Source organism: Arvicola amphibius, chromosome 14 (assembly GCF_903992535.2).
Source record: "Arvicola amphibius chromosome 14, mArvAmp1.2, whole genome shotgun sequence".
Lineage (NCBI taxonomy): Eukaryota > Metazoa > Chordata > Mammalia > Rodentia > Cricetidae > Arvicola > Arvicola amphibius.
The window spans coordinates 48,429,349-48,456,506 of NC_052060.1; the positions used below are offsets into that span (position 1 = coordinate 48,429,349).

Sequence of the window (27,158 nt, forward strand, 5' to 3'; positions counted from 1 at the left end):
ATTTAAAACCAAAAAATACACCTTTTCTTACATAATATATCCTGATTATGGTTTCTCCTCCCTCTGTTCTTCCCAGATCCTTCCCATCTCCCTTTGCCATCCAGATCCACCCATTTTCTGTCTCACATTAGAAAATAAACAGCCTTCTAAGGAACAATAATAAAATAAAATAAGATAGAATAAAATTTTTAAAAAAGAGCACTTGTTGATCTTTTAGAGAACCTGGGGTCAATTCATGGAACCTAAATGGCAATGTGAAACCATCTGAAACTTCAGTTCCAGAGGAAGTGATGCCTTCTTCTAGTGTCTGCTGGCATCGGGCAACCAAGTGGTATACAGACAAACATTCAGAAAAACACTCAGACATTCAGAATTAAAATTAAAAACAAAAAATTAGTTCAATGAATACACATATATATATATCTTATATACATACATATATATATAATAGAAGATAGATGAGAGATAATACATAGAAAGATAGAAGGTAGATTATAGATAGATAGATAAGAATTTCACTAAAAGATATTCTATTTTCTGCTTAATAACAAACTGTTCAATGAGAAAATTCAAAGAAAAAGTTTATTTTTTTTTTACTGTAAGTAAAAATATTGCCTAAATATTTTTGGTCATCAGAATTCTTTAATGCAGACAAAATGTTTTCATTAAATTATTAAGCTTTTGACTACTTTTCAAGAAGTATACTATGACATTATTAAATTATACAAGTATTCATTTCATTTCTTTCCCTGGTGCGCAGCTTGGGGTATGGTGATTCTCATAGCATTCTGAAGGCAGACAAACTGGTGCTCTCTCAGCTGAAAACCTAGAATTCTCATTAATCCCTTGTCTTTTCCTCTGCAGTCAAGAAACCCCAGTGGACATGGCATCAGAAGTTCCCATGTGTCTCATTGAGAATGTGAAAGGACAAATGAGGCTGAATCAGAAGGCCCTGAAGATCCTGTCAGCCATCACTAAGCCTGTGGTGGTGGTGGCCATTGTGGGCCTCTACCGCACTGGGAAGTCCTACCTGATGAACAAACTGGCTGGGAAGAACACAGGTGAGTGCTACCAACACAGCTGTGCTGGGTCCCCTGGGTCTACCCACACTGTCATATTGCAGCATAGGGTATTAGAACAGAAAGTTCAAGGCAAAGATAAATACTGAAAGGTAATTGTTAATCCATAGGGGAGACAAGCGAGAAATTATGCTTAAGATTAATTTATCTTAAAGAGCTTTATGTGCTGGCTATATCTGAAAATCCAGATCAGTTTTGTGTACTTTACTATAATAAGAAGAGTCAGGTGTTGTTTTCTCAATTTATCTTAATTTCCTGTTTAAAACGTGTAATGTTCTTGCTGCTTAGTAGAATAAGCCAGTAGATAATATAGACTATTGCTATACAAGCATTTCAAAGTCACAAAAATAGTAAGATATTCATGTGTCAACGTAAGCAACCACCATCTGTGGAGGAAACACAAAGACTTTCAATGTAAATGGAATATTCCATTTTCACTTTTTCTTTGCTTTTCTTTCTTCTTAGTGATTACTATTTTTATTCATTTTTTTTTACAACGTTACCTGTTTACCCCACCTCTGGCCATGATGTCACATTTTTTTTTAACCTTGATTGACATTCACTCCTGTTTCTATTTCCAGAAGCACCTGCTAGGAAATCTCTACCTTTGTCCCCCCTCTGCCCTTTTCAGGCTTCTCTCTGGGTTCCACAGTGCAGTCTCACACCAAGGGGATCTGGATGTGGTGTGTGCCTCATCCCCAGAAGCCAGACCACGCCTTAGTTCTGCTTGACACAGAAGGCCTGGGAGATGTGGAGAAAGTAAGGAGGGGGATCGTAAATTGGATTAGGCACACTGACTCTCGTTGGCCTCTGGAGTACCTAGATTTTCCTTACATGAAAATTCCCTCTTAATCACAATATGTCTTTTGATTCTGTTTACTGGTGAAAAGTTTGGTAAAAATGTGGAAGAAGATATTTAGAAGCCAGCATTGTAGGAGGTCATGAGCATCTTGGGACAGGACTGTCATCGTTAAGGGAGCTAATCCAGTTAATGCAGATGTATAAAGATGCTGTGTTTTCCCCACAGAGAATGCTGGTTAAGAATAATTGAGATTCTGAAGTGATGAGACTTTATTTTCAGCAAACAGTCTGCCCCTTACAAATTCTGTGGTTTCAGCCATGCATATAAGTTATGTGTACCTTCCACTTTTGGGTAAAATGATTGTGATATGTCTCTATCACAATTACAGCACTGTTCATTTAGTAAGACTAGCAATATAGTGTAGTGGGTAGTAAGGTTGCTATGCACTGATAAATAACCATATAGGCTATTATATAGGATTACAAATGAGCCTAAGCGGTGGAAAACACACATTCATGTACCCCATCAAATAAAGGGAAGTCAGGAAGACAAAGGCTGGTGGGATAGGGACAAGAGAGGGCAAGGGGGACAAATAGGTTCTGAACTGATTCTATTTGTGGATGAAAAAAGTTTTAAATTTAAAGTCTTAAATATGCAATAATTTCTCAGAACTTTAAGTATTATTACTCTTATATGGGACAATTAAACCTTACGTGAAGGGAAGCTTTTAAGATTCTGTAAGAGTTTGAAATCTCCACCATTCTGGACTGTTAATCAAAACTATTCACTAATGGACATAAAAAGCCTATTAAGCTGGCAAAATATGAGTGAGTTCTACCAGTGACCCTAATTAGAAATGACACATCCTCTGAGTTCTACTAACAGGAACATAGCACCGTAGTTTAGTTTTTTTTCTGACAGCTCATAGCTCTAGTTCATTCTAAAACAAAGCAAACAAACAAACAGAAAAAAACAAAAACAAGAATCAAAAAACATTTTGGAACACTTCATCTAGAAAGGGATGTTCTGACTTCCAGGGTGACAACCAGAATGACTGCTGGATCTTCGCCCTGGCTATACTGCTAAGCAGCACCTTTGTGTACAACAGCATGGGAGCCATCAACCAGCAGGCTCTGGACCAGCTGCAGTATCCTTTCTGTGATGGAGAACATCCCAGTCTGGGAATGCTGCAGAATCAGTGTTGACAGAGGAGACAGAATAATCCTAGTACAAGTGGAAATCTCATATACCAACTAATGAGTTCACACTTGAGTCAGAATATGGTATATGGAAAAACATTCGTGGGGATGGATGAGACCAGTGGGAGGTGAGAAGACTGGGAACCCTGCTCATTTACCACTTCTCCTTAGCCACCCAGCTATGTGACAGAGCTGACAAACTGGATCAGAGCAAAGGCCTCACCTAACCAGGAGGATGAGGTGGAAGACTCCGCTGAGTTTGTGAGCTTCTTCCCGGACTTCGTGTGGGTTCTGAGGGATATGACCCTAAGACTTGAGGCAGATGGACAAAGCCTCACAGCAGATGAGTACCTGGAGAATTCCCTGAAGCTCAAGCAAGGTACAGAGAACAGTGATTGGAGTACAGAGGGGAAAATTCCGTGAATTTGCACTTTATGCAGGTTCTTAGATTTGATTTTCTCTTGGATTTTTAGCCTGTTTCTGAAGTGATTCCTGTTTAGTATCTGTCTCAATATGTCAACTGTGATTGAAATGCTCCCTGATAATGGAGACACATTCACCTTGCACTGTGATTGGAATGTTTTAATCTCCCTTTTAGGTTGTGTAGTGATGTACACCGCCAAAAACATAGAGCAGAAAGAACATCTGTTAGGAAATATTCATAAGTTACACATTTACACCCTGCTAGCTGTGTGGCTATATTTTCTTTACTTTCTCCAGGAACCAGTGAAGAAGATGAAAATTACAACCTACCCCAGTTTTATATTCGAAAGTTCTTCCCCAGGAAGAAATGCTTTGTTTTCTATCCACCCACTGATTGGAGGAAGTTTTCTGAGCTTGAGAGCCTACACAATGATGAGCTGGATTCTGACTTTGTGCAGCAGGTGGCAGAGTTCTGTTCCTTCGTCTTCAGCTCTTCCAAGACTAAAGCTCTCCCAGGAGGCATTGAGGTCAACGGAGCTCGTGAGTTTCCTGTCAATCCTTGATAGCTTTATAGAGTACACATTTGAGAAATGATATAACATCTACCTAACTTGAGTTTTAACAATTCTTTTTCAAATTCCAGATGATCTCAGATTATACTTAATGCCTCTGTAAGTCAGATCTCTCGATGGGAACATTTATATTGATAGGGAGAGAGAGATTTTTACCTTCAATATTTCTATGCTTACTTGTAATAAGTATTGGGTATCAAAAGACATACATGTCTACTTAGCTTAAACTTCATTTAATTAAAATAGATTTAAAAATTCAGATCATGTATCTACTCTGAATGTTCAGTAACTATCTAAGGCTGTGCCAATAATAAAGGGAATCCTAGACATAAAATAGATTCTTCAATCCCAGGCTCTGTTTGAGTACACTGAGCTTAATCAAACCAAATAACACTCTTCATTTGACTCAGATTGCAACAGCTCACACAATGACTGTATCCTAGCAGAAACAATGTTCAAAAGTGGATGATACACACATTAATGATGAGAGAATGATCTTGTTTTAAGGGTCCTAAGTCTAACCGTGTACCGGCTGCCGGCGGTCGGAGGGGTTAGGAAATAACCAAGATAGTCCTTTTATAATAAATCAGTTTTAATAAAAGGGGAAATAGCCGGGCGGTGGTGGCGCACGCCTTTAATCCCAGCACTCGGGAGGCAGAGGCAGGCGGATCTCTGTGAGTTCGAGGCCAGCCTGGTCTACAAGAGCTAGTTCCAGGACAGGCTCTAAAAAAGCTGCAGAGAAACCCTGTCTCGAAAAACCAAAAAAAAAAAAAAAAAAAAAAAAAAAAAAAAAAAAAAAAAATAAAAGGGGAAATAAGGGAACTTACAGAACCTAGGGTCCAGCGGAGCAGAAGGTACGCAGGGGAGAGCAAAAACGGGGCTCCTTCCAGCGCCCCGATCCTATTTAAGGGATATCCTACTCCGCTGGGGCAGCCACGCCCCTGAACGCAGGGATTGGGCCAGCTGCCCCAACATAACTGGATATATATTCAATAAACCCAGGCATATTTTATATTAAGGAGGGATTTGGCCATTTCTGGGTCACAAATCACCTGAGTAGCTTGCTAAAGGGAAGGTTCTGAGGCAGAGCAGTTGCTTAGATTTGACAAGAACCTGACTCAACACCCAGAAACTCAGACACCAAATAATTAACAAGAAAATTAATGAACTCAGCAGATAAATACAAAACAGAGCTCAGGTGCATTTCAATTGATGATCACTTGCCTCACATGCATGTGAGAACCTGGCGTTGGTCACCGGTAACACAGGCAATACAAACAGATATTTTGCATCAATCAGAAATAAGTCAGCTGGCCATGAGTGCTCCGCAAGTTCAGTGCATGTTTGAGAGTCAAATTAGAGTCACTCTTCTGTGCAGTGTTGGCTTTGTAGACATTACACCCCTGTGGAATCACAGTGACCATAGTGAAGTTGGTCTTGATAGAGTGCCATGGTGATAGAACAGGATTCCTATGAAATTGCTGGTGGCCTTGCCCAGTCTTAGTGATCAGCACAAAAAGGAGTGCTGGTAGATACAACCCTTCTCCCAAGACATTCCACCTCACCTTGGGCAAATAATTAATTTCAGGAAGGAGGCTGAAGTAGAAAAATATAGGCTGTGGGTGCAATAATTTCCTCACTCCCAAGCCCCTCACTGTATCCCTATAAAGGGTCCTAAGAAGCTCTCTCCCCTGGAAGACTCCTGCGTTTCCCCCTTAGAGAGAGGTTACACCTTACTGTGTATGGCACTAAAAACAATGCTATCTGTATTAGGTTAGATTACGGTCTCCGTCTGCCCTCCTTTCACTTTACGCTGACTCATGACTCTAACAAGCTCATTGTGCATTAACTGCTGTCTCGTTGGCTTGTAATTAAAGGCATTTTTTGACATGGGCTTGACTTGGAAAGAGGGTTCACAAATTAAAGCATTTAATAAGCCACGTCATTTAGTTTCTGTGGTAAAATGTTCTTCCAAAAGACATCTGAACATAATGCTTGAATCATTAATTTAACTTTATAATGTAATGAATTAAAGAAAAATGTAATACAAAATGAACAAGAAAATGGTTATGATATTCCATAAAAGAGGATTCATAGAAACAGGACGTACATGAGGTCAAAAAGGAAGAAAAATGAAAAAGGTGTCTTTAGTATAATGTACCATTTAAGCGTGTAGACCATAAAACAAAACACAAGTAAAAATTGTACCTGTCATGTCTCATCAGAACTGGGGATTCTAGTGCAGACCTACATAGATTCCATCAACAGTGGGACTCTGCCTTGTTTGGAGAACGCAGTGATGATCCTGGCTGAGCATAAGAACCAAGAAGCGGTCCAGAAGGCAACTGAATGCTACAGTGTGCAGATAGCCCAGAAACTCAGGCTCCCTACAGACACTCTCCAGGAGCTGCTGGATGTGCACGCAGCCTGCGAGAAGGAAGCCATCGCGGTCTTCATGGAGCACTCCTTCAAGGATGACAAACGGGAGTTCCAGAAGAAGCTTGTGGTGATATGCCTTAGCATTTCTCCTTACTGTTGCCTGCCCTTCTTCAATGTGACTTTGACCCTGCATTTAAAAAAATTAATATTAATTAATATTTTCCAGTCCTATCACATTTTCCTCTCCCTCCTTTGTCTCCTCCTAGTCCCTCCCTCAACCTCTCTCCCATTCACTCCTCCTCCTTTCTCTTCAGAGAAGCTTAGTCTTCCCATGTGTAACAGCCAGTCATGCTATATCAAGTTGAAACTCCTTACTAGACTAGCACTACTGCTTACATGACTAAGCACCTCCTCTCCTGTTAAGACTGAATGGGGGAATGAGACAAACCAGTAGGAAGTAGGGGTTCCAAAAGCAGGTAATAGAGTTGGAGACAGCCCCTGCTCCCACTGTTAAGAATCCCACAAGAAGATCAAGCTACACAACTGTAAAATATGTGTAGAGGGCCCAGGTCTGTCCCATGCAGGCTCCCTGGTTGTTGGTTCAGTCTCCGTGAGCCCAGGTTAGTTGATTCTGTGGCTTTTCTTGTGGTGTCCTTGACCCTTCTGACTTCCACAATCCTTCCTCCCTCTCTTTAATAGGATTCCAATGTACACCTAGTGTTTGGTTGCGGGTTTCTGAATCTGTTTCTATCCATTGCTGAGTGAAGACTCTCTGATGACGACTGGGCTAGGCATAAATCCATGAGTATAGCAGAATGTTATTAGGAATCATTTCATTGAATATGTTCTTTTTGCCAGTGATGTTTGGTTCTATTCTAGGTTTCTGGGTTGTCCACCCTCTGGGTTCTGGCTGTCCTGGCAATGTCAGGGGTGAGATTCCCTCATATGGTATGGGTCTTAATCTGGACCACTTACTGGTTGGCCCTTCCCATAATTTCTGTACCACCTTTACCCTTGCATATTTTGCAGGCAGGACAAATTGTAGGTGAAAGGTTATGTTGCTGGATTGCAGTCCCAATAACTCCACTGGAAGTCTTGTCTGTTTACAGGAGATTGCTGGTTCAGGTTCCATGTTCACCATTGCTAGGAGTTTGGGCTAGGGTCACCCTCATAGACCCTGGATTTTTTTCTCATGTTGTGTCCCTTCTTATCATGGAAGGAGGTAGGGTTCTTAGGAGCAACAAAATTTGTCAAGAAACTTTGGAAAGGTGAAGTGGCTAAGGAGTTAAAATGTGACACTTAATTTTCATCAGCAGCTTGAAACAATGTGCATCTATTGGGTTGTGCTGTTGAGGTACAGCACAAGGCATTGCTGTACACCAAGCTAAAGCAAGGGGCAAAAGGGGCTTTCGCCTAGAGGCTCTAAGAACTCCTTCAATATTCAAAATATAAAAATGTATTTTTATCTTCCCCTGTTTCTTATCCCTCTGAATTCCCTTGTCTACAATCAAGTATAAACAACTGACTTTTGAGAACTAGTAGAATTAAATAAGTTCTTTGTCTTCAGATCACCCAAAGTTTATAAAATAATGAGTATCATTTATGTCAGTGCTTCTCAACCTGTAGACTGCAAACCCTTTGGGTTGAAGAGCCTTTTCACAGGGGGTCACATATCAGATATCCTGCATATCAGTTATTTATATTACCATTCATAACAGTAACAAAATCAGTTATGAAGTAGCAACAAAAAATAAATTTAAGTTTGGGGCTCACAACAACATGAGGAGCGGTACGAAAAGACTGCAGCATTAGTAAGGTTGAGAATCACTGTTTATGGCATGTTATGATACAAAGACACCAAGGAAAGGAAAAGAACTCCAAGACTCCCTCTTAATTTAATGACCAGAGACACTGCCACACAAAGTTTGTCTTTCAGTCTTTATTTGAATATCTTACAAGTAACAAAAATATATTAATTCATCCTGAAGAAGAGAGTCTGATTGCAGTTTATAAGGATCCACTTTAGCATCTTCATTCTTTACCTTCATACCCTTCTCTCTCCCTGAAGGAAGGCATGAAGCACTCACTACTCTGTTCAGAATGAACCTACTCACAACTGGCAGGTGGATTTGCTGTGCAGATATTTTCACCCACACACTTCCAAAGAAGCTGTGCCGCCCCCGGTTGGACTTTGTGTTCTTTATTGGGGTGTGGAAACCTCTTCTGAAGGACACAGAGTTCAGGACCATCCAGCTCACTTTCATAGCTCTTGAGCTTGAGGCCAAGGAAATTAGGAAGGTCTCTGGAAGTCACTCAGAGCTGACCAAACCAGGAATAAAGCAAGTCTCACAATCTTCCTTCTGTCCAAGTCTGCTGTGGGACTGTCACATTTCTTCATCCAGAAATATCACAGTGGTATCTTTCTTCTAAAAGGTTCTTTGTTTTGTCTTTCCTACTCAAATGGCAGGCCACCATAGAAGAATATAAGGAAAATTTCATGCAACAGAATGAAGCAGCATCTCGCAGTTATTGCCTGGCTACACTGGAGAAGCTTGCAAAGTCCCTGAGGGAGAGCATCTCACGTGGAGATTTCTATGTTCCTGGTGGGCACAGACTCTACTTAGAGGCCAGAAAGAAAGTTGAACACAACTATGAGCGAGTGCCCAAGAAGGGAGTGAAGGTGAGGGATGAAAGCAGGTATGGTCACACAGCACGAGCACCACAAGAGCAGTAGCTGCTGCCCCTGGAATCTAAGAACGTTCTCTGGAGAGAAATCAAAGTAACTTTTATCTTGGCCATTCTAGTCTTTACAGCCACAAAACAATGTATGAATTAATAAATATTCATTTTCTCAGAAGAGATTTATAACATAAATCCAAATGAAAAAGAAAATTAAATATGAATGATTGAGGGGCAGCCTCCAGCCAGTACCCAGGATACACAAAAACATCCACAAATCTTGAAAAATTCTTACCTATCTCAGGGCTAGACTTCTTCTATCTGAGGAGAAAAAAATAAGGAAACACATATGTTTTCTGATAGTAGGTTTCTCTTTTACTTCATCTTAAAAATGTTCCCTGAGAATCTCTCTGTCTCCACACAGCTATTCTTTACATATGGGTATATATCTCTCTTTACATATATACATCTGCTTCTTCTTCATCTCTCACTCAGCACACACATGCACACACAACACAAAACACACAAACACACTTTACTCACATTCTGCACAGCTCTTTTTCCAGAAGCTCTCTATATAGCTCAACACGACTGCCTTTGTACACTGCCAATGCTCCTCTCACAGCTGAACTCGGGACAAGCATATTTCACATTTTTAGGGCCTGACCTATTCTCATAACACAAGATAAGTCACAGTTTTTCTTAGGCTAGGGATGTCACTGACTGGCCAGTGAGTAACACTTGGTCATGCACATAACCTAAATGGTTAGGGCTCCCAGACAGGAAAAGACATTGAAGTTCAAGACTTAATATCAGTAAGTTAACAGAACCTTGAGTGGTAGGGAATATGTGCAGAAAAAGTACATTACTTCGGGAGGTTTATGTCTTTCAAAGTTGCCTGGTTTCTGACCTTGTTTCAGTAATAAGCAACACCTGGGAGTTTGTCCTTGCGTATTCGTCTCCAGAGGCAACCATTTTATTTTGAGTATGTTCTGAAGTCCAAAATTAGATGTCTTTGTGACTGAGGAAACTATTACTTTTCTATGTCAGTCTGAATAATGAAAAATATCCTAGCATTATTTCTACTCATCAAAATTATACAGATTAATCAGAAATCATCTTTTGTCCATTCACAGTCATATGTGTGCCCAAAAGATAGAATATTTACATGAGATAAACTGACAAGCAGTGAGCAAAATACCCATAGCAGTTCTTGGGGAAGAAATAAAGTGGCACACGAGAGAAGTACAGAGAGAGCAACTGGTCATTTACAGTCAGCAACCTCATGGCCTTTCCAGGTAGGGCTCCCCACCAGAGAGCCGTTCGTCTGGTAGATCAACCTGTGAACACGAATTGTCACCTGCTGTATACCCCTACAGCCCTCTGTAATTAACTTATTTTATAATGTGATATTTGTTTCTCAGTTTTGAGTTTTTAATTACCTTTTATTTAAAACTGTTCTCAATGATAAATGCCTTCCTTTATGATAAACAAACACAGAAATGGTAACTTACTATAAAACAAAATACACTTCTGGTAGCCATTATTTTTCTGCTTTGGACAGCTTATTGTTTTCCTTTTGTCACAAAAAGACGGAAATGTGCCTACAGGAAGGCTCAATATAAGCTATCTTTAGAAACAAAAAGTCTATGAATAGAACATGTAACTAGCTCACAAAAATATAATAGATTTGTTAAAAATATTCACAACTAATAGCACATCTGAAGTGTTCTTGTATGAAATATCACATGATGAAAAGGATTCATCAATGTCTAAAAAAGTGGGCTTGTTCATAGTCAGTCTGGTAAGTTACAATAAGAAGTGATTGCTGAGATATAAGGAACTTCAACATTATTCTTCTAGAACCCTTTTAGTTCAAGTCTTTCACTCAATAACATAGCTGAGGATCTGAAACAGAAAGTATATTTGAGTACAAAGCACTTGTGAAACAATACTTTTTTTTCTTTTTGTTCTTCCTTTCCCTTCTTTGTTTCAGTTTGTGTCATCATCAGAGGGTTTTCCTGAACTTATAAGCAATTTGCCTGCTCAGGGAGCAGGAATTTCTAAGTACAGGAACTTTGACTTCCTCGGGCCTGTGTGTGTGGATATCTGCATAGGCAACTAATGTATCCCCATAATTTCAGAATTTAATCTTCCTATTAGCAAAAAGGGATACCAACTACTGTATGCCAAAGAGATTAGTCTTGGTGGGAATTCCCTTTCAATGTTTTAAAAGTTTCGATATTCTGAGCTTTTAATACAATAATCTAGAGTAGGTTACTCAGGACATGCTGTGGCCAAGGAACTGTTAAATAGAAAGCTCAATTTATTCCTTGTGACTTGATGCATAGATGAAATATTTAACATGCAATAACAGAAATTTCTCATTTATAAATCCCATTCTAGTCTTTTCACACTTCTGGAAGCAGACACCATCTTCAGTTTTCTAGGTCTTGTAGCTTTAACCCTGCAACATCCGTGATGTCCAGGATCAGTTTAAAAGATCATCAAATTCCTTTTGTTAGTTCTTCCATTTTCTACTGACTTTTGCTCCAAGTTTATCTGAATAATTACTTTCTAGTATTCTCTGCTGTTGCTCTTTAGGACATTCTTGATTGTCTCTGTGTTTTGTGGGCTTGAGAGTTGGGAGGGGGCTTGAGAAGGGTGTGATACTGTGAGAAGGTTGTGAGTCACAGGGATGCCTCTAGGAATGATCCCTTCCATGACTGCAGGAAGCCCTCCTGAACTAAACCTGGTATGCCTGGTAATACTTACATGTGGCACCATGGAGTTTGGGATGAGTTGCTTGCTGGTTAATGACTGATCAAGGAGCTGAAGTAATGGACACAGTAAGCTTTCTGGGATGCAATCTGCACTTGTTCAGTGGATCTCAGTGGCAGCTGTCTCCCTCATTTCTAGTGATGCTTGTTCACTCTACCAGGCCTTGTGTGGTGTGATGATACTTGGTGCATTTACCATGGACCCTGAAAGAAGCTAGAGGGCTCTCTCATACACATTGAGGGATGCTTCTCATAGCCTTCCCTCTTTGAGAGCCTGAGGTAAGGCTTTCTCATCCACCAGGCCACTTGGGCTACATTCATGAGGAGTGAGCCTTGCCTCACCTGCTAATAGTGAAGTCATTGATGATGTGTTGGTTATGCTAGTCCAGACTGCAATACAGGGAAGTGTAATTTCTCTGATAGAGCAAGTCCTGTAGCGTGTAGACCTTTGGCACTCACAGAAATCACCTTATCACATCCTGTAGGTAGCAATCAGAAAATATGACTCTGAATCCAAAGCCTTGGTTTTAACAACAACCACCTTTCCTACGCAACTAAAGCCAAAGAGAACGAGTATCTCCTCCTGGATCCTGGCCACTCCTGAGGTAACTCAGGAATCGGCTTCATGCTCAATGGCCATATGCCCTCTCCTAGAGTGTAGTACAGACACATGTTGAACTGATAAGGATTGGTGATGTGGCTAACAGCAAAATCACTGTCTTTCCCACTGTGACAGATGGATGCTGCACATGTGACCCCATGCAGCAGCTACTACAGTGTTAGTATGCTTCACCTCAGGGTAACGAGGCTCCCAACTTGGTCTCTCAATAATGTGGTAATTCTTTTTCAGAGTATAGATGTTATTACAGAAAGAACTTTTATTCTCAGGAAGTTTATGGTTTTAGCTGACATAGACAAATAGAATTTGTTTGATAAGTTGGGACTACCTATCATATTTAAATGACCTTAATGAACCTAGACATATCAGTAGAGATGATGATTATAATAACATATTGAGTACTTGTTTTCTAAATTGAGTTAGTGTTATTTTTCTCATTGAAATATCAGTTTAATACTCAGGCCAGAAGGATTTAGTTTTTAACAGTATCTCCTTTGTACAGTTGAAGGGTATACTAAACAGAGAAACTCCCACAGACTTGGATTAAGAACAACTTAATTCAGAGTGAAGAAATCATACAGATAAGAGAGGAGTCATATAAGTGAGGATTTTCAAATGACCCAAGTTCCACTCTTTGAGTGTACATGGCACACAAATGGCCACTTTGAATGGATTTAAAAGTTGGCAGAGGCAGTTACTATGGTCATAGTTTGAGTTGTTCTCTATACTAGAGGATAGATTAGGCCATACGTTCAATTTCCTCATGCACATGCCTTTTCTCACAGATAGTGTATCTGATTTTAATCATGTGAATGCTCAGTTGTGCATAGGCATGAAATGCTAAGTATGAATATTCTTAGTAAGATTTTACTTGAAGGACAAAGTTTGCTTTTAGCACTGTGCATGCACTGAAAGCAACTTGAGACCAGATCTATTCTATAGGATGTATATTTGAATAAAACCTGTCTTGACTTGATTTAGGGATGGATATACTTATGCTATTGCTCACAGAGGAATGTATGTGTAGCCAGTGCAAGGTTGCAACAGGAGTGTCTGAGGTATTAGGAGTGTTGTGTGGAGAGGGGTATGTGTGCATAGTAACCACAGGTAACGGAACCAGGCTGGCAAGTGCATCATTACAAGAAGGGGAGGGATGTATACCCTAAATCAAATAAGGCCACAGACTAAGCCGGGCGGTGGTGGTGCAAGCCTTTAATCCCAGCACTCGGGAGGCAGAGGCAAGCGGATCTCTGAGTTCGAGGTCAGCCTGGTCTACAAGAGCTAGTTCCAGGACAGGCTCTAGAAACTAAGGGAAACCCTGTATCAAAAAACCAAAAAAAAAATAAGGCCACAGACTATTAATTTTTCCCTTAAGCCTGCCTGCCTTATATGTGTTTGGGGAACTGCACACAAACCTGGCAGGGGTTATTAGTTGGAGTGGCTAGTGGGTGACATTCCTGGGAAACAAGACTGGAGAGCTAGCAGGGGGCTGTTACAGAGGGCTTTTTAATCTCAGCAAAGAGCATAGACTTTTTGCAACCACAGAATTAAAGGACTTGTGGAAGCTAAAGCAGGATTCAAATATTGCAGTCAGGTTAGTAATCTCATTGAATGATAACTCTTTCATCACAAGAATACATCTTGCCACTTAATATTTTCTCTCTTTTGGTACCCAGGCAACTGAGGTGTTCCAGGACTTTCTGAAGTCAGAGATAACTATAGAAGCTTCCATCTTGCAGTCAGATAAAGCCTTCACTGATGGGCAGAAAGCCATGGCAGGTACAGAGATGGGCTCAGCTCTCAAAGAGTTCCTGTAAATCCCTCTGATTTATGAACAGAAACATACCCCACACAAAGAAGGATATCTCTCCTGTATCTTCTTCCCTATCTAAAAGCCATAATTGGGACTGGTGTTGCATGGTTAACCGGTCAGTACATTTCCATCATGTATGGAATCAGTGTCTACTGATGGGAAGATGAAGAGAGTTCCTATGGGGAAATCAGCTTGGTCTCTGACATCAGGAGGGGAGCTCTCAGTTCTGATTATCCTTTCTTCCTTCTGCAAAACCCTTGTGTGACAGCTGAGCAGGCCAAGAAGGAGGTGGCTGAGAAGGAAGTGGAGCTAAGGAGGCAGCAACAGACAGAGCAAGAGCAAGTGAAGGAGGCTCAGAAGATAACCTTGTCAGAAAACATGGCCAAGCTGAAGAAGAAGATGGAGAGGGATATGGAAAACCTTCTGAGAGAGAAGACTCAAGAACTGAAGGTGAGGATAGATGGGGTTGGAAGTACCTGGAAGATGATGACCCCATAGGAAGGAGAAGTGTGACACTGTTAAGTAAATCATGATCCCACAGAGAACCCCAAAGACATGTGACCATGAAAACCTCAAATCCACATAGATCCTGGTGAAGCTCTTAATTCTAAAAATGCATCACTTTTTGTAGTACTAGAAATAGAAATAATGATTAAAAAATACACAGGCGATTCTCTTGTATGTTTTAAAATAGTTTCATTTTACTCCAAATGACAATACCTCAACGCACCACTCCTAAGAACTGTCCAGGATACTCGTTTGAAATGATGGGATTAGTCACCATAAGAACCCGAAGTTCTGAACCCAGCAGTGTCTGTTTCCAGATCTGGTTGGTGTATTACAGAACTAGAGTAAAGTGCAGTCTTCCTCCCCACCCAGAGCTTGACAGCTCTGCTTTCAAGGCAGCAGTTCGTTACCATCATGTGTTACACAGATGGGGTTAACTTAGCTCAATGAAGCTGAGACTGAATGAGAGTTAAAGTGACAGACCTCCAAAATGGCATTGTGCTTTAGCCCATAGTTCTCAGGGCTGTCCTAGCACCAAGTCCCATTAATCCCAGAAAGAGAACTGTAAACATTTATCACCTATAGTTACTCTTCAGCTCAAAAGCGTGAGGTTCTGGACAAACTGGTCAAATACTAATTTTTGTAGACTGAGGAAACATGTATAATAAGCTTATCTGCTGATGTTATTAATTATGAAATACTACTAATATGTATTCTTAAAAGTTGATTCTCTTTTTTTTGTAGGTTCTAAAAGAACTACTTCCTGAAGGAGTTGGGAAGCAATATGATGGCTTAAGAAGGGAAGCAAAGCAAAGAGAAAAAGAGATTGAAACCATTCCCAGGATTGTTGAATGGGGTGTTTCTGTACTGCATGACACACTGGTGAACGTACTCAGCTCAACTATTAAGAGGTTTATAAGGCATTTGTAGCATACATAGTGACTCACGTTTTTAGTGTGTATGTCAATAGATTCATTCAAGGGCAGTTTTAAATTAAGGGTTATCAAAGAATGTCAGATACTGACTGCTAAGGAAGCCTATAGAAGTAATATCTTCATAAAAAGCTAACTATACAGTGACAGATGTTCGTAAGCCTCACTATGATGATATTTTACAATACATATGTACATCAGTTATGGAACTGTAAACCTTACATGTATACAATAAAAACAAATGCCCAGCATACTGTGTGGCCATCTCATGAGAACTACTTCTATCTGATACCAAGACTGAGCACCTGACAGCAGCTTACCTGTGACATCTCTGAACAGTGGACAATTCATTTGCCCAAACACTCACCAGAGAGAAATTGCAGTTTGACTTATTCACATCCCCATTGATATTTCAGAGAGGTAGATCTACTTACAATTGAAATCTCTCCACAGAATAGTTCAGAAAGTCATGAAGATAAAAATATTCCATTAACAAACTGGAGCGTGTGTGTGTGTGTGTGTGTGTGTGTGTGTGTGTGTGTGTGTGTGTGTGTGTGAGAGAGAGAGAGAGAGAGAGAGAGAGAGAGAGAGAGAGAGAGAGAGAAGAATTTTGCTTGTCTAATGTGTTGGTGTGTTTTGCTAATTTTACAAAACTGTAGACATATTTTGGAAATGGAATCTTCCTTGAGAAAATGACTTACTAAGATTGGCTTGTGGGCTAATCTGTGAGGTTATTGTGTTGGCTGACTGATGAATGATGTGTATGGACCCAGCCCATTGTGAGTGATGCCACCCCTGGGCAGATGGTCCTGGGTGGCATAAGAAAGCAAACTGAACAAGCCATGATAAAGTTAGACTGTAAACAGCACTCCTCCATAGCCTCTGCATCAGCTCCTGCCTCGAGGTTCCAGCCTTGCGTTCCTGTCCTGACTTAAGAATTGTAACATGATCTAAACCCTTTCCTGCCCTGACCTAAGAGTTGTAGCATGATCTAAACCCTTTCCTTCCCCCACATCAATAGAAGTCCTAACACAGATGCCTCCTTTTCTCTGCCCTGGACTTCCATGCTACCTTATGGATCCTCTTCAGAACAGTTTGAACTCTAGAGTTTTTGTTCTCAGTTCTTCACACATGTTTTAATCACTCCACTGGCTTTCTTGGTTTCTTGGGTTTAAAATGGCCTATCTTCACAATTGCATGGTTCATTTGAGAGCTTTGCCGTTCATTAGACGTGAGCAATACTGTGCTCTCTTGTTCGTCTCCTGACATTCTATCCTACATTCTCCTTGTCTAGTAAGTTTGCTTCCCTCACAATTGCAGTATTGAGTGTCCCAGGAATCAGCCCCTTTCAAATGCCCATAGGTGTTGTTACATCAAATATCAATCCCCAGACCTCATCCTATCAATGGTTTTGTATTTAATATAGTGTTAGTGTAGTATATCATGGAGCATTCTTCTCAACATGGAGTAAGTATAGTGTGTGCTACTTTTCCTTGGATGCTCCTTATGAAATAAGCAATGGAATTTCATTTTTCAAAGCAAGTTCCTGTTTTGATCTAACGAGAAAAAAGCAGATTTTCCAGAATTGAGTCCACTTTTTTTACCTGAGTAATTCTTCTTTACTTTCACTTTCTGGATGCAGGTGAGCAACAGATGAAGGACTTTACATTTCCAGCAACCTTTAGTTGACCTGCAGGGATTTCCAGCCCTTATTATCTAAAGCCGGTTTTTTTTTTTTCTTATCTGTAGTGGCAGATATAAAACAAATATGCACAAACCCCTTTCGCTCTTCAGCTTGCATTAGTGTTTGTATATTTAATGTAGTGGCCTGAAACAATTCTACTTTGTTCAGGTTGGGCCAGAAAAGCCAAAAAGTTAGAAACCAAAAAGGGATTTTTTTTTTTCTTAGCTGGAAAACCTTTGTACAAGCGCATTTTAAACACAATGCCTGGAAGTAACCGGAACCACCCACCCTGAGATCTGTAACACCCTCCTTTCTCTGCTACTTCCTCGAGCTTTGTGCAAGACCATTTATCTTTTATACCAATGAAATCGTGACTAACCCTTTATTTTTTTTATACCGCTGAAAACTGGTGAATAGACATGTGGTCTGGGAATAGGTGAAAGGTCCTCGCGCGTAGCTTTCTAAACAGCTTCGTACAGCAGTTAGGTGACAGCAACTTTGTTTTCCTGTCCTAGAAACAGCTTCCTCATTGTCACGGGAGCCTCTAGACTCACTTTTGACCTTTTGGTTAGGTGTGTCCTCCTAACGCACCAATTCAAAGATCCCTTTTCACACAAAAGCCTCTGTTTTTCTCCCTTTAAGCTTCAACTTTTCTACATCACCCTCTTAGGAAATCCTGGCTAAAATCTCTTGCCTACAAATCTCCACAATTTACTATTGGCCCTTTGCTGTAGGAGGAGGCTGCTTGCTTGTCCCAGCTGCCCTGAACACACAGAAACTATATTAATTCAAACACTGCTTGGCCCGTTAGCTCTAGCTTCTTATTGGCTAACTTTTATATTAATTTAACACATTTCTATTTATCTGTGTATCACCACATGGCAGTGGCTTACCGGCAAAAATTGAGCATGTCTGACTCTGGAGGCTCCATGGCGTCTCTCCAACTCTGCCTTCTTCCTCCCAACATTCTGTTTTGTTTTCCCTGCCTACCTAAGTTCTGCCCTATCAACAGGCCCAAAGCAGTTTCTTTATTCATTAATGGTAATCATAGCATATAGAGGTAAATCCCACATCACTGGGCCACAACCTAGCTGTCCATGGTTCATAGATGGAAACTCATCTCTTAGCTCCACTGGTTCCTGCCAAATGGGCTGTACCTTAGTCTCCTCTGACTCACTTATAGAGTCTGTCCCTTTACCACCAGGCACCACTTCACTGAAGACAAAGCCATTACTAGAGCTGTCACCTTAGCACTGGTCGAAACCCTCATATACATTCCACATCCAACATTAGCATGCTTCCATTTGGTAAGATGGGGGCTTTCTCACCACCAAAGGCACATCTGTTACCAATAGACCTCTAATCCTGAAGTTTCTGTAAACCTCTTCCCCAAGCAAGCAGCAGTTATTCTCTGCCAGATCCCAGTCCTCCACTACTAATATACCTTCGGAAAATGCTTTTGCTGACAAGCCAACACCCCCACCCTCCTTCCCCTATCCTTTTCTTGATTCCTCCAAGCCTGATTCTTTCATACTCTAAGACTCAAAGGCCACCCCTACCCCTGCAGGCTATAGAAGCAGTTACAGGCCCTCAGGGCTAGCTCCTTCTACAGAACAAGCTCCCTTTAGTCTTCCCACCTGCTCAGCAGCACCAGAGTCTGTAACTCCATGACCCCAGCACCACCATTTGCTGGAGGATGAAGGCAGGGCCACACTTAGACCTCTCCAAGTCCAGGAGCAGCCTGAGCGCAGCTGCAGATATGCTGCCAGAGGAGCAGGAAGTATACTGTTTACAGTATCGACAAACTCTAAAAAATCTTTGCATTTGTTTCTGCTCTGCCCCAGTTCCTCTGGTTATCAAAATACATCCAAGCAACTGCACAGACAGTTGAATACTATTTTTTGTCCCATATTTACAGCTTTACCCTTGACATAATTATTGCCTCTTTATATTAATTTTCTACATTTACATGAGTATTCACCTCTTACTTTTATACCTGCGGCATCTTATTTGTGGGTGATGATCCATCACATTTTCCCCTTGTACTGCTGGCCAAACGTAAATGCATGTGTTATCTGCTTGAGTTCTCAGCCCCATGCCATATGCCATAAGCCACACCAAGTTGGGCTGCCATATCATCGTGGGCCACCTTTTTGGGATGATTCTTAGCCATGGTGAGTCTATACATTCCAGGGTAGGGGCATGAGGATTAGAGAAGTTAGGTAGGAGGGACTAGAATAAGAAAAAAATCACAGACATAGGATAGTCGCAGTGCCTCATGCATACGAAGTTCTCAGTTCTGAGTTCAGCCGTGTTTAACTTTTCATACTTTTATACCCCAATACCAAAGGGCAGAAGAAGGAAAAAGACTGCTTTAACATGATACAAAGAACAACTAAAATAGCTTTTTGCTTCAATACTTTGAGCCATCAAGTGTTTAATTCATGTGAAAAGCATTCTGTTGTTCAGACAGACTCCTAGATCAAGTATCCTGAAGGAAGCCACTCCCCAGGTCAAACCTCCTAATTCAAAAGGAGCAGAAGTATGGTTGAATTATCTGATGTTGGGTCTCATGGTGGAGAGGATACACCTCTATGGGCTGTCTTAATCTCCAAAACACCACGTAACTACACCCTAGGTCAGGGTTTGTAGTCACAGTGTTGTCAACAACTGTGAGCAAGCTGAAACTCTCTGAACTTCGGAAAAGGTGGAATAGGCTCACACTTTTGGGCCTCCGCAAGGCCCTTGACCAACATGGGATGGGTCCATCGCCTGATAAGTGCTCTCTTGGGTTGATGTGACTACTAATGTTTATGGTCTCCTGACCACTGCCAATCTCTGAGGATGAGATCTTTTCTCACTCTTACCTATATTTTTGATAATCATGACTGTTGCTGTCTTTTCAGGTTCTTCCAAGGGACAATTAATACAACAGGCACTTCTGGTAGAATTTCCTCAAGTCTCCTACCATTACATGCAGGCTTGAACCCCTACTTTGGACAAGGATTAGAGACCCCTCATCCACCTATCCGCTGTGATATCCCTTCAGATCTGAAGGTAGCCAGAGGACTATCATCACCCTTATCAACGAATGGCTGGAATGGTAGGTCACAAAGCAGGCTCCAAAACTGTAGTGCCACTTACAGCTTTCTGAGAGGAAACCTAGATCCAAAACAAGTCAGGGTCTTACAGGTGAAGAGAAGGACTGTAATGAGGTAAAGAGAAACTTAAAGTAGGCTTTCTTCAGTATTCTCTAGGGCAGCAGTTCTTAACCTTCCTAATGCTGCAACTCCTTAATACAGTACCACATGTTGTGGTGACCCCCAAACATAAAATTAGTTTTGTTGCTACTTCATAACAATTTTGCTACTATTATGAATCTTAATGTAACTATCTGATATGCAGATGGTCTTAGGTGACCCCAGTAAAGTGTGGTTTGACCCTCAAAATGTTGCGACATAGAGGTTAAGAATCATCTTCTCAGCTTGGTCGATCACCTTCCTGGACCTGGGGGGAGTTGGGAGGACCTTGGTCTTAACATAGAGTAGGGAACCCTGATGGCTCCTTGGCCTGGAGAGGGAGGGAGGGGAGGTATGGGTGGAGGGGAGGGGAGGGAAGGGAGAGGAGGAGGGGAGGGAAGGGGGAGGAGGAGGGGAGGAGATGGAAATTTTTAAATATAAAAAAATAAACCATGAAAAAAAAAGATCACTGTGGCAATAATACAGGGTGTCATATATTGTAAAGCATAGTAATTAGAATTTCAAGTCTCCACTGACAGACCTGAAACAGAATGAGACATGGCACAGACTTTCTGTGTCCTACAGGTGGACTCAAGCTGTCTGTAGTCACATTCAAGACTTCCATATTGTCCTGAATGCTCTCATTCTGTACATCTGTTTGCATTTTAATGTTTGTCATTTTTAAATATTTGAGTGAATGAGTAATAAATTCATGAGAAATGTGAAATTCAAAGAATAGCTAACAATGTTAGTGGTTCTCTTCTAACCTCCTCAGCTATCTCCACTCATGCGGTAGATGTAAATACTAATTTATTTTGTATTTTACACTGATACCGATACATTCAAATCCTCATTATTTTCTTAGCTCAGTGCCTCACTTACAAACTGTGTGTATCATTTTCCAATAATAGTAAATCCTGAAGACTTTCTCATATCAGTACAGATAGTGGTTCCCTTTAGCTTGGGTAGATATAGAGTATCTCTTTCCATTTATGTTCATTACAAGAGCTAACAAATGAGCACTAAAGTTGTTCCAGAGTCTTGACAAGACAATAATCCTGAGACACATCTCTGTACTGGCTGATTTTGTGTCAACCTGATGCAAGCAAGCTAGAGTCATGAGAGGAAACAGCTTCAATTGAGGAAATGCCTCCATGAGATCCAGCTGTAAGGCATTTTCTCAATTAGTGATCAAGAGAGGAGGGCTCATCTTACGGAAGGTGGTGCTGTCCCGTGGCTGGTGGCCCTAGGTTCTATAAGAAAACAAGCTGAGTAAGCCATGAGAGGCAAGGCAGTAAGCAGCATCTCTTCATAACTTCTGCATCAGCTCCTGCCTCCAGCTCCCTGCCCTGTTGGAACTGGTGTCCTGACTTCCTTCAATGATGAACAGCAGTATAGGAGGGTAAATCAATTAGCGCTTTTCTTCCCAACTTGCCTTTTGTTCATGGTGTTTCATCACAGCAATAGAAATCCTAATTAAGGCACACAACTATCTCTACAAGTGTCGTTTTCACCTGGAAATGACATATGAAATTCATGAATGTGGATTTTACAGGTTAGAACTATATGCATATTAAATTTTGAAGTATAATTTCAATATGGCCCTCCTTTCCACCAAACATGAGAGTCTGTCAGTTCCATAAAGCCCTAACTCATGCTGTCCAACATGCTTCTTTCTTGCTCAAAATACAAGTAAAATGTGAACCTCTTAATTATATTTTGTGGATTTTATTTCATCAAAACATATATTTTCCTCATACTTATGCCTATTAAAAATGTAGTTGATAGACTCTTCTCACAAAGGTTAATAATAAATAATACACAGGACTGAAACAGGCATTGCAAATATTTACTTTTTTGACCTTTTTAATTTTTGAAATTACAATTATAGAAATTACATTAAAAGTAATTACTTAATTTGAAATTACAACATTTCTCCCTTTACTTTCCTCCCTCCCACCCCCCAATATACTCTTCATCTCTTTCAAATTCATAGCCTATCTTTTCATTAATTGTTATTGCATGCATATATGTGTATACATGTATATTCTTAAATATAAGCTGTTCAGTCTGTATAGTGTTATTTGTGTGTATATTTTCAGTGTTAGCCATTTGATATTGGATAAGCAATTGGTGTTCTCTTTTCTGAAGAAGAATATTTGTCTTGCTCTCAACATTTTTTAGTTATATGTAGCTCTTTGCATAGGGTAGAGCGCTTGGGTATTTCCTGTCTACTTTGGCAAGTTTATTGTACTTGTTCAGCTCCTGGTTGGGCAGTCATGTTGGTGAGAATTTATAGATAGACTATTTTCCTTCGTGACTTAACTGCATCTTTTTCATGAATGATTTCTATTTACCCAACAAAATTTTAGTTGAGTTTCTACTTTTTGGTGGGGAAGCTGTCAGCTTCTGATCTTCTTTGGTAATTATTTACTTTGAAATATCTGCTGAATAAATTCATTATGACATACACACTAAAATGTGTGTATAGGGTTGAAGTGGGGCGGGGATAGGCAGGGAGGGGAGCAGAGAAAATGTAGAGTTCAATAAAAATCAATAATAAAAATAGTATTATTACCACATAAGAGGCCTTCATGCTATACTTCATAGGAAACTTTAACCTAGGACATAGGAGCTGAGAATCTGCATCCCTATATTACATAACACGGGAAGTGATTCAGTTAATATATTGCTAGCAATATCAAGGATATTCTGAATCGAGCTGTGTTTAATGTCTTCAATCTCTTCTTCTTTTAGCTTTATTTCTCTTCTTAAATCATCATATTTCTCCTCAACTCCATCAAGAATTAGTTCTTTTAGAACCTACAAAAAGAGAGAGTCCGTTTTAAAAATATATACTACTAATATTGCATAATTAACAACATCAGCAGCTAAGCATATGTGTGCATGTTTGTTTCCTACATTTATAAAAATAGTATTTGACAAGTTTGCCTAACACCTCACAGTTTTGGAACCAAAGAGTGAGAGTAGCTATGGCTGATATTTGCTTACAATTCTTTTTCTGGGATGAAGGAGACTTAGTGCTAGGACAGCCCTGAGAACTATGGGGTAAAGCACAATGCCATTTTGGAGGTCTGTAACTTTAATTCTCATTCAGTCTCAGCTTCATTGAACTAAGCTGTCCCCATCTGTGTAACACATGATGGGAACTAACTGCTGCCCTGAAAGGAGAGCTGTCAAGCTCTGGGTGGGGAGGAAGACTGCACTTTACTCTAGTTCTGTAGAATACACCAACCGGATCTGGAAACAGACACTGCCTGGTTCAGAGCTTCAGGTTCTTATGCTGACTAATCCGATAATTTCAAATGTGTATCCTGGACAGTTCTGCAAGAATTCTTAGGAGTGGTGGTGCATTGAGGTATTGTCATTTGGAGTAAAATGAAACTATTCTAAAATATACAAGAACAGTCCTGTGAATGTTTTTTTTTTTTCTTCTTCACTCCATCACCCTTTAGATTGCTAATGCTACAGGAAGCAATGCAATTTTAGAATTTAGAGCTTCACCAGGATCTAGATGGATTTGAGCTTTTTATGATTATGTGCCCTTGGGGATTCTCTCTGGGATCATGATTTCCTTGACACACTTTTCCTTCCCGGGGTGCCGTGGTCCACCAGGTACTTCCATCCCCATCTATCCTCACCTTGATCTTGTGATCCAGTACCCTCTCCTGCTCTCTCAGTAGGTTCTCCCTTTCACTTTCCATCTTCTTCTGCAGCTGGGCCATGTTTTCTGACAAAGTTCTCATTTGAGCCTCCTTTGCTTGCTCTTGCTCTGTCTGTTGCTGCCTCATTAGCTCCACTTCCTTCTCAGCTGCCTCCTTCTTGGCCTGCTCAGCTGTCACACAAGGGTTTTGCAGAAGGAAGAAAGGATAATTAGAATTCAGAACTACTCTCCTGATGTTCCAAGCTGATTTCCCCATAGGAACTCTCTGCATCTTCCCATCAGTAGACACTGATTCCATACATGATGGAAATGTACTGACTGGTTAACCATGCAACACCAATTCCAATTATGGTTTTAGATAGAGAAGATACAGGAGAGATATCCTTGTTTGTGTGTATGTGATATCAGAGGGCTTTACAGGAACTCTTTGAGGGCAGAGCCCATCTCTGTACCTGCCATGGCTTTCTGCCCATCAGTGAGGGCTTTATCTGACTGCAAGATGGAAGCTTCTATTGTTATCTGTGACTTCAGGAAGTTCTGGAACACCTCAGTTGCCTGTGTACCCAAAGAGAGAAAATATTAAGTGGCAAGATGTATTCTTGTGATGAAAGAGTTATCATTCAATGAGATTACTAACCTGACTGCAATATTTGAATCCTGCTTTAGTTCCCATGAATCCTTTAATTCTGTGGTTGTAAAAAGTCTATGCTCTTTTTTGAGATTAAGAAGACCTCTATAATAGCCCTCTGATAGCTCCAACCTTTTTCCCCAGGAATGTCGCCCACTAGCCAGTCCGGGTACCAGCTCCAACCAGAATTGTGTGCAGTTCAACTGTAGAATATTATTTTAAGATGTTTTACATTTGTTTACACTGTGGAACATTTGTCTAATGATGCAAAAATGTGTTGCATTCTTTTATGTTACATTTACTTAACTCTGTGAAGTTGTGTTACTTTGCCTGTCTAACATGATTGGTCTAATAGCAAGGCAGGAGAAAAGATAGACAGGGCTGACAGGCAGAGATAATAATTTAAGGGAGGAAAAGATAAAAAAAGAGGATCAGGGTGCATGAGAACAAGAGAAGAGGATACTAGAGGCCAGCCACACAGTCAGCCATGGAGTAAGAGTGAAAGTCATATATACAGAAGTAAGAAAAGAAATAGGCTCAGAGACAGAAGGTAGATGGGATAATTTAAGTTAAGAAAAGTTGGCAAGAAATAAGCAAGCTAAGGCTGAACATTTATAAATAATAATAAGCCTCTGTGTATTTACTTGGAGCTTGGTGATAGACCCCCAAAGGAGCAAAGAGTCAAAAGAGTAAAGAATATGAAAAATCTACACAGTCACACAAAAACATATGAGGCAGGCAGGGTTAGGGAATATATTAATAATCTTAGACCTTATTTGGTTTACAACCTTCGCTGTCTCATAATAATGCACTCTGAAAACTTATTTCTTTACCTGTGTGCACTATGCACACACACACCCCTCTCCAAACAATTCACCCAATCCCTCAGTCCCTCCAGCATTCCAGCATGGGCTACACATAACTTCCCTATGAATGATAGTATAAATGTCCACCCATAAATCAATCAAGCCTTGACAGGTTAGATTCAAGTATATTGCCAATGCATCCTATAGAACAGATCTGGTCTCAGGTAGCTTTCAGTGTGTGCACAGGGCTATCAGGCCCATGCACTACTGAGCAGTCACATAATTAAAATCAGATGCACTATCTGTGAGAACAGGCATGGGCATTAGGGAAATTGAATGTATGGCCTAATATATCCTTCAATATACAGAACAACTCAAAGTATGACTACAGTAACTACCTCTGCCTTAGAGATATTCAAAGCGACCCAGGGTGGAACTTGGGTCATTTGAATACCCTCACTTACATGACCTCTGTCAATCTGAACAGTGTACTCCTCTCTTAGCTGTATGATTGTTTCTCTCTGAATGAAGTTGTTTTGCTTCTTTTACAAATCTGTGGGAGTTTCTCTGTTCACCACACCCTCAACTGTACAGTAGAGATACTGTTAGAAACTGATTTGTTCTTTCATTTGTAATAAACTGATTTTCCCAAGAAAAATAATACTAACTTAATTTAGGAAATGAGTACTCAACATTGTAGTATCAGCATCTTTGCCACCACCACCACCATCTCCACTTCTACTACCACCTCTTTACATTTAATAATTAGTTCCTAATTAACAAGCAAGCTCTATTTGTTCATGTTAGCTAAAATCATAAGCTTCCTGAGAATAAAAGTTCTTTCTGTAATAACATATATAATATCAAAAATTAAGTAAATTAATGTTCTCTTTCATTTGGATTTATGTTACAAATATGTTCTGAGGAAATTAATATTTATTAGTTATTTTGTATCATACAGTATTTTGTGGATGTAAAGACTAGAATGTCCAAGATACAAGATACTCTGATTTCTCTCCAGAGAAGAGGATTAGATTCTGGGAGCAGCAGTTACTGCTCTAGTTGTGCCCCAGCTGTAGGACCATACCCACCCTCCCCACCTTCATTCCTCACCTTCACTCCCTTCCTAGGCACTTGTTTGTAGGTCTGCTCAACCTTTTTTCTGACTTCTAAGTAGAGGCTGTGCCCACCAGGAACAGAAAAAGCTCCACACGAGATGTTCTCCGTCAGTGACTCTGAAAGCCTCTCCAGTTCGGCCTGGCAGTAACTGAGAGATGCTGCTTCATTCTGCTGCATGAATGCCTCCTTCCTCTTCTCTACAGTAGCCTGCAC

At 40.4% G+C, this 27,158-nt stretch overlaps 2 protein-coding genes and 1 pseudogene across 7 annotated transcripts in view; 1 reads left to right on the forward strand and 2 right to left on the reverse strand.

The window, feature by feature from the left end:
* Positions 1–883: 883 nt before the first annotated feature.
* Positions 884–22,823, forward strand: LOC119800693 (guanylate-binding protein 4-like). Its single transcript, XM_042054140.1, has 12 exons — positions 884–1,061; positions 1,711–1,838; positions 2,919–3,028; positions 3,260–3,459; positions 3,801–4,043; positions 6,301–6,581; positions 8,922–9,134; positions 14,209–14,311; positions 14,614–14,795; positions 15,597–15,763; positions 20,375–20,571; positions 22,810–22,823. Exons 1-12 carry the CDS (start codon positions 884–886, stop codon positions 22,821–22,823), a joined length of 2,016 nt encoding a protein of 671 aa, XP_041910074.1.
* Positions 11,655–12,585, reverse strand: LOC119801126 (annotated as a pseudogene).
* LOC119800736 (guanylate-binding protein 1-like) overlaps positions 22,745–27,158 on the reverse strand; it is a 30,901-nt gene continuing 26,487 nt past the window's right edge. For all 6 annotated transcript variants that reach the window (XM_038310936.1, XM_038310937.1, XM_038310938.1 and 3 more), the window contains 4 exons: positions 26,940–27,152; positions 24,845–24,947; positions 24,370–24,563; positions 22,745–23,530 (listed from right to left, as the gene is read on the reverse strand). In XM_038310936.1, coding sequence (XP_038166864.1) covers positions 23,324–23,530; positions 24,370–24,563; positions 24,845–24,947; positions 26,940–27,152 — 717 coding nt within the window. In that variant the 3' untranslated portion in view covers positions 22,745–23,323. The remainder of the gene's footprint in view (positions 23,531–24,369; positions 24,564–24,844; positions 24,948–26,939; positions 27,153–27,158) is intronic.

Excerpts from the sequence above, each read along its gene's own strand:
- LOC119800693 (XM_042054140.1), top strand. The coding sequence starts at position 884 with ATGGCATCAGAAGTTCCCATGTGTCTCATTGAGAATGTGAAAGGACAA. Across the intron at positions 3,460-3,800 it reads TTCCCTGAAGCTCAAGCAAG|GAACCAGTGAAGAAGATGAA; the intron begins GTACAGAGAACA and ends TACTTTCTCCAG. Across the intron at positions 15,764-20,374 it reads CTCAGCTCAACTATTAAGAG|GTTCTTCCAAGGGACAATTA; the intron begins GTTTATAAGGCA and ends CTGTCTTTTCAG.